We start from the raw sequence: 18,181 nt of genomic DNA on the forward strand, positions 1-18,181 counted from the left end.
TTTTGAAAAATGGTGTCTCTTGGCCCGTGCTTGCAGAACCAGGATCTTTAGTGGTTGTATTTGAAAGTCTTTTACTGAGCTAAGAGCCGTGTTGAATCTGCAGTGAGGGAGGGATACATGCATTCAGGCACACACACACCGTCCTGCCTGTGCCCTTCCCCCTAGCCTAGCTGAAAGAGGACTCAAAATGGGGCCTAAGGCGGGAGAGGAATCCGGTTAAAAGCTTTTAGTGGTGCGTGATGTCATCGTGACATCAAGTTGCCTTGGCAACGGCAAGGGAGGCCGTGCACTTCATTTTCCCTCCCTCTCCTCTAACCACTCCCATCCGCTCTCCTTTCCTCTCCACTCTGCTCCACTGGCAGTACAAAAAGCTTTTAGCTGAAAGGCAGCAGTGTGAGCGCATGAGATTGCCGACAGTTTTGAAATATGAGCCTCTGGGGACGAGGGAAAAAAAAAGGGAGAGCTGAAGGTATGTGTTTCCCTGGCAACAAGGCACTGGATTTGGTCGTCAGCCAACACACTGCTCCATTTAAAAGCTTTTAATAATAGACAAGTCATTTTGAGACAGACGGCGGAGGTTTTGCATGATGTAGAAGAGAGGAAGACGCTTCTAGTCTGCAGTTTAGCCCTAAAAGGCAAGAAAAAAACAGCTCACTGAAAAACTGTGAAACACTTTAGGTGGAAATACCAGGGGGGGAGGGAAGACATATTTGGCAACATGTGGTGATGAACCATAGGCACCATTGCAACGGAATACAAATTGCTGACTGCTCTGTAATCTGTAATCAGCTTTCTATTCATAGCCGTGGGTTGAAGACAATGGACCCCTGCAGGAGGGGTTTCTCTGACCAGTTGGAGACCCCACCCCCATTTAGATCTCAGCAAGGGGCGGATTTCTAACCTACCCCCATCTCAAGTGCCCTAATCTACCATATTATGTGCATTTATTTCCCCTTGTCTGTTGCTCCCCTTCTTTCTTCCTCCCTCTTTGTTCCCATCCTTCATTTCAGAATATGTATGCATCAAAGCCACACTGCACAGACCGCTCTCTCCCTGCAGCATTTTGCCATTTTCTTTGTCTCTCCATATTTACTTTTGATACCCACAAAGTGCAGAAAATGGTAAGGCACTAACACACAAGCCCACCCTCACTTCATCTTTATTAGGGCCACTAGTTGCTGTCAGTGCGGTTTAACTCAGTTTGAGCCTGATTAGACATTTAACCCATCTGCTCCTCAGTAACCTGACAGGCGGCCGGTGCATCTATAAGCCACAAATGTGCATCTTTGTCCAATCCATCACATATGTCACTTAAGACAAACGTTAATCTCTGCGGTCACAGAAATGGAAGGGCAAACGAAAGTTGATGCGAAAGGTTTTTTTGTGTGTGTTTGTTTTTCCACTGATGCAGGTAAACTATTTGTCTCTCAAAAAGTGAATTAGCCTTTTGGGGTTTTGGTTTATATGTATTGCTTTCTGACTCCCTGACGATAAAATAATCTTTTTGCAAGGTTGTGATTGTTGCCTTGGCAGTTTTCGCTCAGAGTTAACAGGGATTTTTGTTTTCACAGGACATTGTAAATAGTCACTAATCCTTGCCCGTTTCAATATCCTGAATAAATCCTCTTGCTGGGGTCCACTATAATTGTGTCTAATTATCTCCGTACATTTTTTCATTCATTAAAGTGGAAGTAATCCAGACTACTAATCCAGGAGCCAGACTAATCTACAGATAAACTGGTCATGCGCCGCTCTCTTCTTGAAGTAATGAACCCACATCTATAACATCCCAAGACTAACAGGATCTAGAGTCATTTTCAGGAGACTTTTACAGATTTATAATGTCATCTTGGTCACAATGGCAGAAAATGTATCTATAACTGTCTATATAATTTATCTATAAATTTGAGGTATATTTTTTAAATGGCAAAAAGTTTAAATCAGTTCAAATAGATTATTTCAGAGTGGATGATGAATTATAATAAATCCAGTATAACATAGTACACAAACGCACACGAGGAAAAACTGATTTCTCATCTATGCTATGTTTACTCTTTCCACAAATATTTATACAAAGGCTTAACTTACATTTACAGGTGTGTTTACAGTCCCTTTAACAGTGCAATAGCAGCACAGAGTGGCAGAACAGACATTTATTTAAAAAACTGAAAATGCTAAACCCATGGGATGACATGTCTGAAACAGCTTTAAAATAAAAATAATACTCCACCATTAAACTGCAGTGCAGGATTCATGATACATATCTGGCCCTAACATTCTGGCATTTATTTCCAAAATGTAGTCAAACATACCTGTTAATCCTAAAAATCAACAGCTACCCTTTTACTTTGCCACAGAGAGATGTGATGAAACGTTCATGAGTTCGGAAATCTTCTGAGAGAAGAAATAAACCATTTATCCTCATACAAATGAAAAGGTACTGTTACACAAAGCTTTAGCATTCAGTATTCATTTGTATTCACCACATGTAAGAGTAGACTTAAGACTACCTCTGTGATAGCGCTTATAGTGAGGGCTGGCTCCAGGCCCTAGATATGCTGCTAGAGGCCTAGACTGCTGGGAGACATTTTAGGATACACTGAGCTCCTCGCTCCTCTTCTCTCTCTCCACATTACTAACTCTACTTCTTCCCCAGAGTCTTTGTGCTTTTTCGCCTCACAGGTTGGAGGATTGTGGCCCTGCCTGACACCTACTACTATTATTATTTGTATTATTAGTTACATTGCTGTTAATCATTGGCAATACCACTGCTTTCATCATCATGTATATTCTACTACATCCACTGCTACTATTATTATTCGTGGTCGTAACTTTTTCATCATGCCTACTACTACTCATTATATGAATAATTTCTAAAGTTATAACTCTGTTGTTTTGTTCATTCTGTACACATTACATATATTGTATTTATGTACTTCATGGGAGAGGGATCCTCCTCTGTTGCTCTCCTTGAGGTTTTATGGGAGTTTTCCCTGTGCCGATGTGAGGTCCCGAGACGATGTCGTATGTGTGCAGATTGTAAAGCCCTCTGAGGCAAATTCTTTATTTTTTATTTTGGGCAACACAGAATTAATTTAATTTACTTTAATTAACAGTTTGCCACAGCGTCTGCATTTTTTTTTTAAGTTACAAAGTCCAACTTTAAATAAAAGATGTTAAATTTGAATTACAGAGCATATCTATGGCCTTCACTTGCCATTCACTGCGGCGGGGGTTAAACAGGCGGCTGACAGTGCAGTCAACTATGAGCTAACCTGTGAGGCACGCGTACATGCACTAACTAAAAGGCATGCAGGCCGGCCGGCCGGCTACATCAACAAAACAGAGAGAAACTCAGATTACAACACACGCAAAGGACAAGTGACTTAATTCTCTGCTCAGGTCGGCATTACTCCATTGTATCTTTATATTTCAAACTGTTGTTTTATGCTGTATTAAAGCTATGAGTGTTGTACAGTAAACGTTTAAAGTAATGAATGCTGCAACATATATGGAATCAGTAAACCTTACATAAGAGACTTAAATGAAGTACCAAAGTAAAGTTCTGTGATCTCTTTGAACCTTAGAAAAACGTTTAATGCAAATTTGTGCACATAAAACACATACATACAGTACAGTGCATACAGTAAGAATCATAAAGTATAAATGCTTTTAATGTTGGCCTACATTAGTATGTCAACACATACTGTTGTACATCTCATCTATTGTACCTCATATTAAACCGGTCCACAATGGACTGAATGCACACTAACTGGACCACTTTGGCCAAAGCTGGATCCACAACAAGAGATAGTCTTCTGCATCTGCTCATGGCAAAAACTACATATGATGAAAACAACTGATGAGCACATGTTGTAGTGTGAGTAGAGCATTTGAGGCTGGTGTGTGTGTCCTACACAATAATACAGTAGATACAAGCTGTCCGGTTCATTTTGATACTAAGTAGAAAGCTCTGTGCAAGTCTGAGCTCAGGCAGGAGGTCCAATCCTAGCCTTTTGGGAATTTACTCCTCCTGGGGGGAATGGTGTAATCCATAGTCGCCTTTCCTCTATCAGTTCTTAACATTACCGCAGATACAAGAAGACATAGAAAGCTATTAAATGCACCCATGCTCTGAGGGCAGAACAATTAAGGAATGTCAGTTTGTGAACTAATCTAATACAAAATACTGAAAAAAAAAGATTTTTGTTAAAGAAAGGGGGCTGGTATATGGCATATAAAGTGTCAGGCAAACTCTGGTACACCAGCAGCTCATCTTAACTTCACCCCACACCTGAAAACAATGCAAAGAAACACACCATATAAAACAAAAATGTCTAATTAAAATATTGAAAAAAGATGATAGAATGGAAACAATATCATATATCAAGTATTCATAATATACAACAATACAATAAAATATAAATCAAACCTAAACAGGAATGTAGTTCTGGAAAAGTACCACTAGAGGTCAGCAAATATTCATGCTCAGATATCCAGTTATACATTTGAAATATTTATCTGCAATGACAAGTTTCTTCTGCTTGTGGACTTGAAACACTTGAAACAACATACAGACCCTCCCTCCTTTTCAGTTTAACCTCCTTCCAGTTCCACATAGCAGCAGCAGTAGTAGTAGTTGTGGTAAACACTTGATCAATTCAGCAAAATTCACTTAGTTACATTCTTGAAATGAAGTCTCACAGTATAAATGACAGTTGTTGTTGTTTTTTTTGTTTGTTTTTAAACTAACACTGACTTGTATGTGCACAGTGGTCTCAAATGTCTCACTGAATAACATCTTTGATCTTGACACTGTTACTGCATTGGGAGAAAAAAAAAGTCTTCCCATGTATCGTAACTGACTCATGCAGTCATGAGAGACATTTTATTCCCAGCAAATTCTGCTGAAACACTTCCTCCAACGCTCCCGTAAAGAGTTTTGCTTTTTGAAGTTGTTGTCCATCCCGCTTGGTAAAAGTTCTCTCTGTTGATTTTTTATTTTTTCCGCAGACTTTCAAAATCATTTGTCTGTCCGGCTGTGGATCCCGTTCCAGGATCGCGTGTTTCTTCTCGTGTCTACAGTGTTTTGAAAGCGTCTGTTCAGTCTCTGGGCAGGCACTCCTCCTCGGTGATGCCCTGAGCCTTGAGCTCCTCCAGAACGTTGTCCAAGTGGCCCGGGTCGGGGTAGCCGTGGCCCGTCAGGTTGGAGCCGAACTCTGTCTTGTGGTGCACCTCGTTCCAGATGACTGTATCCGACTCACCGGTGGTGCTGGACGTACCCACAGAGAAAATGAGCCGGCGGTCCCACGCTACCAGAAGAAGCCTCAGAACCTGGACGGAGAGACAAAGAAAGAAAAGATGACGCTTTCGTCACAGAATCCCGTCACAATAACTTGAACACAACCAGGAAGTTAAACCGCAGAGAAGAGTTTACCTTGCGTCCCTTCTCGCTGTCAGGGAGGTAGCAGTGTCTGGGGAACCCGCGGGCAGTGAAGGGTTTGCCTGGATTCGGGTGCTCTGGGCCCTAAACAGCGAGAGCAAAGGTCATCACATCATAAAAAGCAAAATCCAATAATGCTTCCTGTTGTCATCATTTAGAAGCTAGTGTTCATGCAAAGCATGGGTAAGACTTTACCTGGATGCCAGGAGGGATGTTATAAATGATACGGATGGTTTTGCAGTCCGGGTGGCCGGGTAGCGAGTGGGGGATGACGTGGTACTCCATCTTGCCCGGCGGCTGGTTGCCGGTCTTGACTCCGTAGATGGTCTTGCAGGTGGGACACTGCAGGCTGCCGTCCTTGTTGCCGTTGTTGTACATAGCGACGAGGCATTGGAGGTGGTACTGGTGGCCACACTGTGCGAGGCGGCCCACTGACTCGGCCCGGGAGATGCCACCCACGCCGGGGCCTTTGTAGCCCGATGGCCCGGCCAGGGCCTCCATGCAGATGGTGCAGTCCTGAGACGGGAAGACAAGTACGGGTTATGACTTGCCCAGTCGGATACAGACGGTTTTCCTGTTGGCTTTTTAGGTTCAGCCAATTAAAACAGGTCTTTCCAAATGACTGAAACAAAAACCATCGGTGAAGGAGAACTCACCTCCTCTGGGGGATTGCGGACTTTCTGAAGGTACCTCTTCACCACCTCCTCAGGTGTCTTCCCTACGAGACGGAAACAGGAAATCAGACGATCTGTTTATGACTAGAATGCATATGGTAGCTTTGACTGCACACGGGTGAAAAAGCGAACGCACAAGCAGGCTTTATCGTCAAACCTACCTTTACGGGCCTGTTTCTTCGTGGTTTTGCGACAGCAGTGGCCCAGACCGGGGATGGGCTTGATGTCACTCTTGCTGACGGGTGGAGGATGAAGCACCAGCTTGGGAGGGCGGGTCAGGCAGACAGGAAGTCCCGCTGCACTCATCAGGATGCCTGTAATGCCTGGAAACAGCCAGCAGAGGGGGAAAGTGAGACACTGCATTTGGGGTTTAGTCAGAGCACGATTAGCTCTTTGTCCAGAGAATTCTCTATTAACCATAATCTAGAGGTCTAGTCAGTGGATATATGCAAGTAAAAGTCTATTTAAAGAGCTAGATGAAGAAAGATGCATCTCCAATGTTTTGAAAGCAGACCTATTTTTAAGTAAGCCCTTTTGATGGATTTAAATATAATGAGGGAGGGAACAAAATGGTTGTCTCAATTCATTTACCTGCCAGCGCAGGATGTACAGGACTCGACCCATTCAGGTTCTTGACTGGAACAGTTGGTACTCTGAAAAACAGGAAAACAAACAGATTACTCTGCTGATTGCCGACACAAAAAGCAGACATGCAACTGTCCCCAGCCACCGCGGCCTAGATTGGAGGCCTCAGATGAGTCACATGTAAACAGGTGGAATGACACAGAGAATAATATTGTAGCTTCCGGTTCGCTCAACGTCAGCAGGCTAAGGAGCTTTTGCAGAGTCATGTGTCGAGAAACAAACAGATGCTGCTCATCACGACTTGACTTACTGTCCTATAATTACCAGGTAGGACTTCCTGCTATGTAAGGCTTAAGATTAGGATTGTGTGTACGGTAGCATTATCGACAACGGAGGTATTTTGCTATTCACTATTTTTCAAGATTGAATGAAATCAAAGCAGCTTTGATTTTAATACAGCACAATCCATTTTTTTTAAAGAGCACAAATATATTTATATTTATATATTATACAGCAGTAAAGAAACCCTTATCTAACTGGAGGAGTGTCTGTTGGTGTTCTTAGCATATCTCAAGAACCGCTCATCCGATCTACTTCACACTTAGCGGGTGTATTGCTGGGGATCCAGCGGATCGCTTCTTCAAAGTTGGTGCAATTTGGACACGCAATATGAATACACTTTGAATAAACAAGCACACAGCTCTGTGTGGCAGCAGGGGCGGAGCCTCAGGGGGTCTGCAGACTTGCGCATGTCGTCTGCAGCGAGCAGCAGACTCTTTACATCGTGGGTTCACTGAAATATGCTAAAACACAACGGACGTTTTAATAACTAATAATACCACACAGTAAAAGTCCTGCAATCAAATGTTTCCTTCAAGTGAAGAGTGAAAAAGAGGCATTATCAGCACAATGCACTTCAATTTACTTGATGTCTGTTTAAAATGGAGCTTTCAATTGTAATATGAAGCTGGATAGTTTAATGAATAACGATGTATAATAATAATAATAGTAATAATAGATGTATAAGTAGCCTGGCTGAGGACCCAAGAGACCGCAGTGTTGAGTGTGAAGTTTGTATGAGCGGTTCTCCAGAAAGGCCAAGCATTCTGCCCGTTCTGAACAGGCATGTTTTGAATGCTACGAGTTTTAATCAAATGTCAAACCATCCTCCACCACTGCTGTATGGTATCTCTGCTCATTAACAGGCAAAACACACATATAGAACGCATGATAGCTGCCACTATTACTATCCAGTCAGAGGTGTGTACTCACGGCGCGCCAATTCTGATAATAGTCATTTTTTTGACGATGCTAGAAAGCACCGAAGACCAACTCGAGACTTTCCAGCAACACTTTCTACTCGTCGCAGTGTTTGACTTCCTCCGGTACTTGTCCGCCCCTGCCTCTCCCTCTTTCTCTTTCTCTGTTTGTGTGCGGCTGTCGGGTCTCCCTCCCTCTTTTTATAGGGATAATCCACCTGTTTCCATCTGTTGACTAAACTCTGGGCCAGAAATCCGTCACAGGAGGGATTACCCGTCAGTTACCGTGTCACACTGCCAGGCCGCCATAAGGCCAACGGACACGAGCACACATACCATGTCGATGTACCAACGAAGTGCCTTAGCTTTACACCCAGCCATCGTCGAGTCCTAAACTCAGTCAATTAGCCAATCAATTAGAAGAGCTACACTGATGTGTTCTTGGTGTTTGGGGGCATTTACTTCTCAAATACCTAGTGGAGATATTTGCATCAATGTATTTATCTTGTATGTGTTTTATTCATTCTTTTCACCCACAAAGACAGCCCATCCTCTATCCTTCATTATTGATTTATTCATTATTAATTTTTCCATTATTTTTCTTGTATGTGTGTGGGGTTTATTTTTCTCTTCTTTTTTGTGTTTATTATTATTTACCCTTTATTTTCGCCATTTAACCTCTCCTTTTGATTTGTACAATGGGAATAATATACATAAAAATACGGCACTGCGTTTAAAAAATTAATAATGTTCCCTAGAAAGGTTTAACTATGTAATTTGTATTTAATTACAGTTTGTTTAACTATGTATTTCACTAATATTGTTTGTTTTATTGAGTATATTTAATGTTTTATGAATCAAACTATAATACTTATATTTATATTCATATATATATATTGTTATATTGTTATACTTTACCATAGAACATGTCTCTAACTAAAACTTTAAATTGGTATGATGAAGAACATTAACCCAAATAAATTAAAAGCGGAGGGTGGGTGACGTTAGACAATGATGTTTACAAAAGACGTTGAGCAATTTTTCAATGATAAGTCTTTTTTTGTAGGGAATGTTGAAATGACTTGTGTGTTTTCATTAGCTGTGTCCCTACAAATGATGCAACCATGAAACTTACAGTCAAGCGTTACTGAACTGTACCTGACAATCTGCCTCCACTGTGCTCTGTTAAGTACTACAAGCTGCAGTGTTAGCTCCCTGTGTGCGCGCCATACGTGACTCACAAAGTCCCAGAGACGTGCTGGCTGACTGGGTCAAAGTCGAGCATAATAAACTGACCGACATCGGTGAGTCATATGATAATACAGATTAAAGGAAGGTGAAGGAAAAGCGGGGAAACGATGGGAAACAACTGTTGATTGGTCACGTCCCTTTAATCCCGGCTCATCGAGTGGCATTAGAGCAACCTCCATCTGGACCGCTGGATGATGGAGACAAAAGCTGCCAAACACACACACACACACACACACACATGCTTGCAGAAATCAAAGCCAGTGCGGTAAGAGGAGAAAGCATCACAACAGGTGTCTGGACCGAAGGCCACTCTCGTCCCTGTGATGAATTTGTGACGTTAGCGGAGTTCAGCACTTCACTCGGGAACCATCTGCTCCGTTTCACTTCAGGCAAGCTCTCGCAATGACATAGCCATAACCAATGTTAGACTTTTTTGTCAAAATCATATTTAGTTATCAACCAACTTGGAATCATAATAAAGTATAAACGTTTATTATTATTGTCTGGATAAATTTTTTTATGCATCTCACTTCCTCATTTTGTGTCTCAAGGCGATTTGTCGTTGGTTTTTGAATGAATCGCTTTGTATGTATATTTATTCTAGCTTTGTAGGATTTCTGTATGTTGTACATCCTTTTGCTCATCTTAACCAGTAAAGGGGATACGTCATGTGAAAGGGCGGCGCTCTAAACAATCAACCCGTTAAGAATTAGCACCCTACTGCAGCTCCCCCGAGCCTTTGACTGTCTTTTAGCTCACCGCTTTGAGTTTCTGGCCCTCGACTTGGTTGACTCTCAATGCTGTCGGCAAAAAAGTAAAACGACACAGCCTTCTGGGCGCCAAACTGCAGGCAGGCACAGTTAGCAACTAGCTGGTGAACAAAGATGACCATTGAGCAGCTGGCAGATTGAGTGTCTTAAGATAACGCTGGGAGCGGTTGATTCTGAGGAATATAATGATTTTCTTTTGTTTTGACGTCCCCACTTCCTACCTTCTTACTAACTTTGCTCAGACCACACCCGTCTTCAACCTCCTCGCTCATTTTGATCTCAACCACACACCTGTTTTGTGGCTGTTTCTGACCAAATCCAACCTGAGAGATAGAAATATAAACAGCTGGCAAAGTACTAAAAACTCTTCTATGTTAGCTCCTGCTACAGTAGGCGTGTCCACTGAGTTTTGCCCTGGACAAAATGCTTCTAAAAGGGTCAGTTGCTTTCTTCATTCATTTACTCAATACATAAACGTGAGCCTCATTCGCTCCATGTACTTAAATGATTGAGCTCTACCACTGGGTCGGTTCCCCTTCCTCTGCTCCAGTACCCGTGTGGTGCCAGTTGTGAATTTGGGGATAAAGCAATAAGTCGATGACAACAGGAGCTCTAAGTGGCGTCAGGAGCAAATAGAGGGAAGAGAAGAAGAGCGAACAACGGGGGTGAGCGGAGAATCCGCGGCTGACGTGACTCTTGATCTGTGACGTTGGCAGCAGGTGCTCTCACCCGATAGTTGACAGAATGGGTTCGACACACAGCTCACCCGACACAAAATACAGATTACTGGAGCAGGAATATTAAGCCTGTGGTGTTTGGTATTAATCTGAGGCTTAGCTGGATGGCTAATGCGAGGATTCTGAGAGTTGGGGTTCTCTGCTGGGGCAATGTTGGGTTTGCTCACATAGAAAATTCACCTCAGCATGTGGTCTTGTTTTTTGTGTTTTTACGTTTAATCACAGCACAAGTAGCTCCATGCAGATCTGCTAACGTGACTGCATGTGTTTAAATGAATTTCTTGCATGTTACAGTCGAGGCAACTGCATACCGAGTGAAATCTAGAGCACTCCAGAAACGTCGCTGTCAGAAAATGTTATAAAAAGAAAATAATTGGGATCTGTTGCTAAAATTTGTGGGATGCTCACAACAAGGCGCTGAGAGAGAACCAGCTGCAAAACTGACAAAGAACGATAAAATGATGAAGGAACAGCAGTGCTCTTGGTCCACGAGTCTTCTCGTAACCTCTTTACACCCCGACCACAGAGGTCTTGCTAATCAGCCGCCTCTGGCTATGACACCTGGATACTGTGATTTGTTTCATTCAACACCGATGCCGAATGACTGTTGTGCCTTTAGACATGTTTGAGGATATATACAGTACAAATATTCTGAAAAATATGCAGATATTTATAAATAAAAAAGCTAAATACCTAGTAAAATCTCTTAAAAAGTACTCTTCCAGAAAATAATTCCGTAATCTATAAAAATATAAATATTTTATATACAAGATATTTCCTACTGTAAGCTGCATATGGGCTTCAAAATGCCTCGTGGTCACAAAGTCCTGGCCCTACAAACACGTCTGAAGCTTCAGAATTAAGGTGAGCAGTCAATAGTCCCGGTCTTCTAGCATCAAACTCATATAACAACATTATATAAACAAAAATAACAACATGCTTTTCTGGGAGGAGGTGGGCTTTAATATGAGCATGCTGATGTTGGCTTGCTAACACACACACGCTGTACGCCGCCAAGCCGCCAGGAAGACCTAGTGGCCAAACAGTGGAACTACAACACCCGCGCGCCACGTAATGCCATTGGGCCAAAAATACTTTTTCCTATAGACTTACATTTAGAAAGAGACGTCTGTAAATAATTTGTCTTCTTTTTTTTTCTAGGTAAATCAACTTCCCAGTACTATCACTTTTTAATACATTACATACAATACACACACATGAAAAACACATATTTAAACCATTAGGTAATGTACTAATAGCCAAATCCAGCGACAGAGGACTGTGACTACACACACACGCACACGCACACACACACACACTGAATACTGATGGAAATATCAAGCATTGCATATCGATGAGGACATCCCAGATGTTACAGACCGGTTCCAGATGTGCTTTGCTCAGTAAAAACCACAGCGTGTCTTCTTACAATCAGCTGACGTTTCAAACGTGAGGTATTAAAACAAGTTATCCGGATATCTCCGCAAACCTGCTTTACGAAACAAGCCCCTGGTTCATACTGGTTGCTATGGTTACCAACCCCAGTGCTGACACACACTAAAAAAAAAAAAAAAGCATTTCCAGGCTTTTCAGATTTCTCAAGGCCCTGAGCCACAATTTGTTTGCATGAAAACGATACACAAACTACGTGCTGTATACATCTGGTGTGTGTGTGTGTGTGTGTGTGTTGGCAAAGTAAATCCATCATTAAGCGGCGGAATGCCGAACGTCTGGAATGTGGAACACTTGCTCGGCTCAGCGCGAATGCTCGTCATTGTTTTTCCATGGACGTGAACGCGCCCGAAAACCCGACGGACTTTGTCACAAAGATGAAAGGCTCACGAATGCTAATGAGCGCTGATGTCAGACAGTCGGTGTAATGAGGGCCTCAAACTAATTAGACAGCCCTGTCTGAATTGTCTAATGGTTATGTTTCATAAGCAGGACATTGATAAGGGATGTAGTGTCTGTGAGGGTGTCGTTGGGCTGTCCCATCAAACTTTACACAATAAGCGCCCATTAAAACCAGCTGGCGCTCAAACCAACACACCGCTTATATACTTGTTATAATGTCATTTATCTTATTATTTTTTCCGTCTTTTCTTTCTGATTTGTTCGGTCGGTTAGTATGTTCAAAAAAAGGTTGTTATATTCTGATATTGAACTTGTAGGCAGGCAGTCACAAATGCTCAACAGCATGTCACTAACGAGACGACTAAGGTCGTTCACAGTGGATTTTTTTTTTGATTTTGCACTGAAAACAGCTGCCTGCTGCTGCTGGTGGGAGATAATTCTCCGTGGCTTCATCAATACAAGCGGCCCACATCGTCATCTGAGCCCTTGTTCCTATAATATTTTTACTAATCATGTGTCTTCCTGACGGAAAGACCACAGGTGGTGAGAATGGGAAGACGGGTGTCTGTTGAGCTCCCAGTCAGCACAGGATCCCCACAGGGCTGCTGCCTTAGCCCACAACTCTTCACCCTGTACACCCATGACTGTGCCTCCACCATCCTCATCAAATACGCAGATGACACCACCATCCTGGGGCTCATCAAGGGGGACGACGAGTCAGGGCACAGAACCCAGGTGAACAATATTCTGGTCTACGGAGAGGAGAACGACCTCATCCTCAACACAGACAAGACCGAAGAGATAATACTGGACTTCAGGAAGAATTATCCCCCTCTCCAGCCTCTTGTCATCAAAGGGACCGAGGTGGAGAGGGCCGACAGCTACAGATTCCTGGGACTGCAGCCTGACCTGAGCTGGACCCGTAACACCACAGCCACAGTGAAAAAAGTCCCTCCATGGACTCTATGTATGTGCAGCGCTGTAGGAAAAGAGCAGAGGGAATCCTCCAAGACTCACTCCACCCAGCTCACTCTCTGCTCAGACACAAACACTGACGTACAACCTGAGCAGAGCGGACAGCATCGTCACCCACAGAACACGTTTTTACAACAGCTTCTTCCCTGCCACAATCAGACTGATGGCAAAACAAAACTGTGAATAGGAACAGCACTCAGGACTAACCTATTTATTTATTTATCACTGTAATAAAAAAATAAATAATAATAATAATAATAACCTTCTTGTACATACGACCACCTTTGCACATATACATACCGCAGTATGTACAGTGTTCACATTTCGTACAGTGTTTTTCATATTTCATATTTTATATTTTGTATAGTGTACTCTTTACTGTATAGTGTGTTTTTTCTTATTTGTATTTCTACCAAAACTGTTTACTCGGAGAGCCCTGTGAAAAAAACTCCAATGAGTCTGGACTGTCTAGGCACAAATGGCCAAATAAAAACCTTGAACCTTGAACCTTGGAACATTGCCTTACAGTCGATATATATATTTTCGGACTATTTTTTCTTTCTTTTCTTTCCTCTTCCTTTTCTTTCTTTTTACCGGTCACTCCCCTGCACACTTCATATTTAAACACTCATGCCACTTAACATACACTTTAACTTAAACACACATGTCACAATTTAAAACCCATTGCACTGCTGTTGTTGATTGTTGTTTGTCTCGTCTAACGTCTCATGTCTAATGTATGCACCTTCCGCCTAGAAAAATCCTTGTTTGTGTAAACATTTATGGCAAATAAACGGTTTCTGATTCTGATTCAGATATATATATATATCTTGACTCAAACTGTATATATACAGCTAGTCGGTTGTCTACTCACCCAGAGGCAATAAGGGCGCGCGACTGAGCCATGGCTATACGCTGCAGCGCGGGTCGGCTTAGCCCCGCCAGGCTGGACCGGGGCGGCAGTGGAGCGGCGCAGGCAGCAGCGCCAGACAAAGACACTGGACCCAGGACGCGGGCCGAAGGCGACGGCGTGCAGGTGGAGGCGGCCGTGGAGATGAGAGGCGGGCCCGGGGCGGGTGCCGCGGGGGCGGAACCGGCGGCAGAGAGGGAGGACGAGCTGGAGGGGTGAGGCGGGGAGGTGGCAGCGGATGAGAGGGTGGTGGTGGCGGGAGTGGGCGGCGGTGGAGGAGGCGGGAGAGGCGGCGGAGGGGGCCGGGTGGAGGAGATGGAGAGGGCACCGGTGGCTGAGCTAAGGAGGGACAGAGAGTGGGGGAAGCCTCCTCCGTAACCGAAGCTGGCGCTGCCGACACCGCCACTGCCGATGAAACCGCCTCCTCCTGCGCCACCCATACCACCCATGCCACCCATGCCACCCATACCACCCATACCACCCATGCCACCCATGCCACCCATACCACCCATACCACCCATACCACCGATACTGAAGCCACCTGTCGCCCCAACTATGGACGTCCTGTGGGGGGAGTAAGACCGAGACGGAGGCCGCGGGAGGGTCAGCGAGTACGACCCCCCTGGGATGGGGTAACTGCTGATTTTGGGACTAGGTGGCTTGGTCTGTGGCGGCCTCCGACCCAGAGTGTGAGCAGACATGGCGCCCGCTTTGACACTCAGCACCAGCATACACTGCTGACAGGCACAGGGCTGTCCCAAGGAAGTGATGGCTGAGGCCGGGAGCGCCCCACTGGGGTACGCGCTCCCGTTTCCAGTCCCACCGCTGCTCATCCGTATCCCCATGCCCACCCCAGATACGTCCACGCCGAGCAGTCCTCCATGGCTGGGCATGGACATGGGCCCCCATGCGTGGTGGGATTTGGGCAGGGGCCCGGACACCAGCGGGTAAGCCAGGTCGGAGCGGCGCTGGATGCGTCGGCAGCGCTGCGTCTGCCCGTTGATTTGGGTCATGCTCTCGAAGTCAATGAGGTAGCAGAAACCCAGCGGCGCCAGGTCCAGCCAGGGCTGCTGCCGATCGCGCGCTGCCTGGATGGCGATGCCCACCTCCGTGTCGTACGCCGTCCAACTGCCAGCGTCGTTCTCCCACTCCCACAACCAGCCCTGGCCTGGCGCTGAGGTGGGGTCGTAGAAGCTACGTCGCACCGGTCGAAGGGTACCTGAGGCAGGGATGAGGAGGTCAGAACAATGCAAAAGACAAATGTTTAGATTTTGACAACACCTGTTAGCAAAACAGTTCTATTGCATTTTGACTATTTCTGTGAATAAGACGTTGGACCAATGCAATGAAGATTCATACTCGACTTCCACCGTCACTATAAAGTCATTCTTTGCCCCTCGACCTGAACGACTGTCATGACGCTTGGTGACGAGAGGTTGTTCCAAATAGGAGGTAAGAGACTGTTTACTGTAGATAAGTGGATTGCAACTCGAACAAATTCGACATGTCTGTGTTTGCTTGCTGAGAATTTGGGCAAACAGGTTGCCCCTGGTAACAGCACACGGCGTTCTGAATTCTGATTGGCTGGCAGCCTTGATCCGACCCAAAGCTGGCTGTGTTTGCTTTCCCAGGGTGTCCAGAGAAACTCTATGCGGAGCCTCCATACTGTAAAGCCTTCACACATCCAATCCCGTGTCTCAAACCTCAAAAGGGGCGCAAAGATTTCTGGAAGTAGAGTGAACTTGAATCCACAAGTGTGAGATGAAACCATTTCGGGATCACAAAATCTATATCGGCATATATATAGGCATTTCAAATACATATCGAGTCAAACATATATAGCAAACCATCTCTGATGCCCTCTGGAAAAAAATCATAATAATAATTTCATATATGAAAAAACGATCATGTACAATTCCTATTACACGTAATTTGGAACAGTATTCAAGACAAGGGAGTTGATTCATGAGGTCTGCGCCCATCGACCCCATTTTATCAATGACCTCAGACTCCTGAAATTCACCCCCACTCTTCTCTCTCCTCCTCCTCTTCCTCCTCCTCCTCATCCTCCTCCCTGTCTCCTATTTAGACTGGGGCACCCTGTCTGCCTCCCCCAGTTCAGCTTCTGCCGGGTTTGGAAAACAAACTCCACAAAGGCTTTTGTCAGCCAATGTTTAGAGAGAGAGAGCGAGAGAGAGGGGAAATGTTGGGTTCTCTGCCAAAGTAAGATGCCTGACAACTGACAACTCCCTGCTTTGTCTTACTGCTCTGCTTGCCTCTCTTTTGTGAAACTTTGACTTGTGAAAGATGATTTATTATGCCCACATTCTGCTATAAACGACAGTGGTGCTGATGACAGTAAAAAAAAAAAATCAAATTTGGTGTGTGCATGTGGCTATGACTGGACACTTCAGCTGCCACTGTGGCCTTTGTGCCGGTTGCTAACACACACATGCCCAACCAGTATGACTCACTTCACCATAGACACCGTTCAGAATCACAGACATCATCTCCCCTATGCCTTTAAATGAAATGTCTCATAATACAGAAAAAGGGGTAACATATAGGGAGACTTGACTTGGGAATCTACATTAAAAAAAGAAAAAGAAAGGCATTGTCATTGCTTGCAGAAAACAAAACACTCCCTACCAAGGCATCAACATCAGGGCTCACAAAGACAAAGTAGACACACATGAGCAATACACAAGAAAAAAATAGAAAAAGAAGAAAAAAAAGGCCTCCACCTCAGGCCCGGCTATAAACCGCTCCAACCTCCGCCCCTGTGTCTCTCTCTGCTGTCTCACCTGTGTCTTGTCGGAACTGGTGCATGGAATGCAAGTCGATGATGTAGGGCGAGAGGCGAGAGTCCACCTGGCCGAGGACAACACTACCACACCGCGGGTCGCTCCGGATGACTGCCTCGATGTGATGACAGACAGCCGGGCTGTAGGGCCGCCAGCGTCCGTGCTCGTTCAGCCATTCCCATACCACCACGGCGGATGCTAGTAACATCCTCCTCCTGCAGAAAGATGGAGAAAATGTTTTTACTGACAACACGGAGGCACAGATGTAGGCAAAACCGCGAGGATGATGGGGCGTTTAAAGACAACCTGCTGCCGCTCCACCGTGCATCCCTGCGCACAGCGGCGCTGCATCCATCTTGGACAGTTTGCAAGCCAGATGTGTTTTCCTATCTGTGAATACAAATATATATATATATATATATTCTTTTTTCTTGCCATGACACGACATGCAAACCGTACCTTCCATGTTTGTAGTTTCGGTTATGCAGCAATTAGTAGCTCCTTTAAAATCACACGGCGAGGGTACAGTGAGTTTCAGGGCGCGAGAAGCTTGATGCAGGATGGTTGCATTTTACTCCCTATGCAGATGAGTGACGTCTGCTGAAATCATTTCTCCGGCACAATCAAGTTAGGGTGAGAGGAGAAAATGCAACTTGGATGCTCACGGTGGTGCGGCACTCCTGAAGTAGGTTACTGTGACTGAACGGCTCCGATCGTGCCCGTGCAAGGACGCACTTTTATTTTTCTTCTTTTTTTGTGCTTGATCTGGGGCTGTGTCGGGAAGGGAGGGTCGTATTTCTGAAAGCAAATTATTGCAATATTTACCGGGTTAGATCAGCTCCAGTGTCTCCAGTCAAATCACAGAAGAGTTTGGGTGCTTTAGTAGCCTAATGGTCCACCTGTCTCTGTGAGAATGTCT

The 18,181-nt window shown here is 44.6% G+C and overlaps 1 protein-coding gene across 1 annotated transcript; it reads right to left on the bottom strand.

Annotated features, from left to right (window-relative positions):
* Nucleotides 1-4,977: 4,977 nt before the first annotated feature.
* Nucleotides 4,978-17,597, bottom strand: dtx4a (deltex 4, E3 ubiquitin ligase a). The gene is made up of 10 exons (XM_079216279.1): nt 17,569-17,597; nt 17,263-17,477; nt 14,973-15,677; nt 14,423-14,885; nt 6,709-6,770; nt 6,279-6,440; nt 6,100-6,161; nt 5,639-5,959; nt 5,438-5,527; nt 4,978-5,334 (listed from the first exon to the last, which is right to left on the bottom strand). The coding sequence occupies exons 2-10, from the start codon at nt 17,468-17,470 to the stop codon at nt 5,104-5,106; spliced, it is 2,304 nt and encodes a 767-aa protein (XP_079072405.1). The 5' UTR covers nt 17,471-17,477; nt 17,569-17,597; the 3' UTR covers nt 4,978-5,103.
* Between the last annotated feature and the right edge of the window lie 584 nt (nt 17,598-18,181).

The sequence above is a fragment of the Taurulus bubalis genome, assembly GCF_910589615.1.
Source record: "Taurulus bubalis genome assembly, chromosome: 3".
NCBI classification, from domain to species: domain Eukaryota; kingdom Metazoa; phylum Chordata; class Actinopteri; order Perciformes; family Cottidae; genus Taurulus; species Taurulus bubalis.

Excerpts from the sequence above, each read along its gene's own strand:
- dtx4a (XM_079216279.1), bottom strand. The coding sequence starts at position 17,470 with ATGTTACTAGCATCCGCCGTGGTGGTATGGGAATGGCTGAACGAGCAC. Across the intron at positions 6,771-14,422 it reads CGCGCCCTTATTGCCTCTGG|AGTACCAACTGTTCCAGTCA; the intron begins GTGAGTAGACAA and ends CCTGTTTTTCAG. Across the intron at positions 5,528-5,638 it reads ACATCCCTCCTGGCATCCAG|GGCCCAGAGCACCCGAATCC; the intron begins GTAAAGTCTTAC and ends CTCGCTGTTTAG.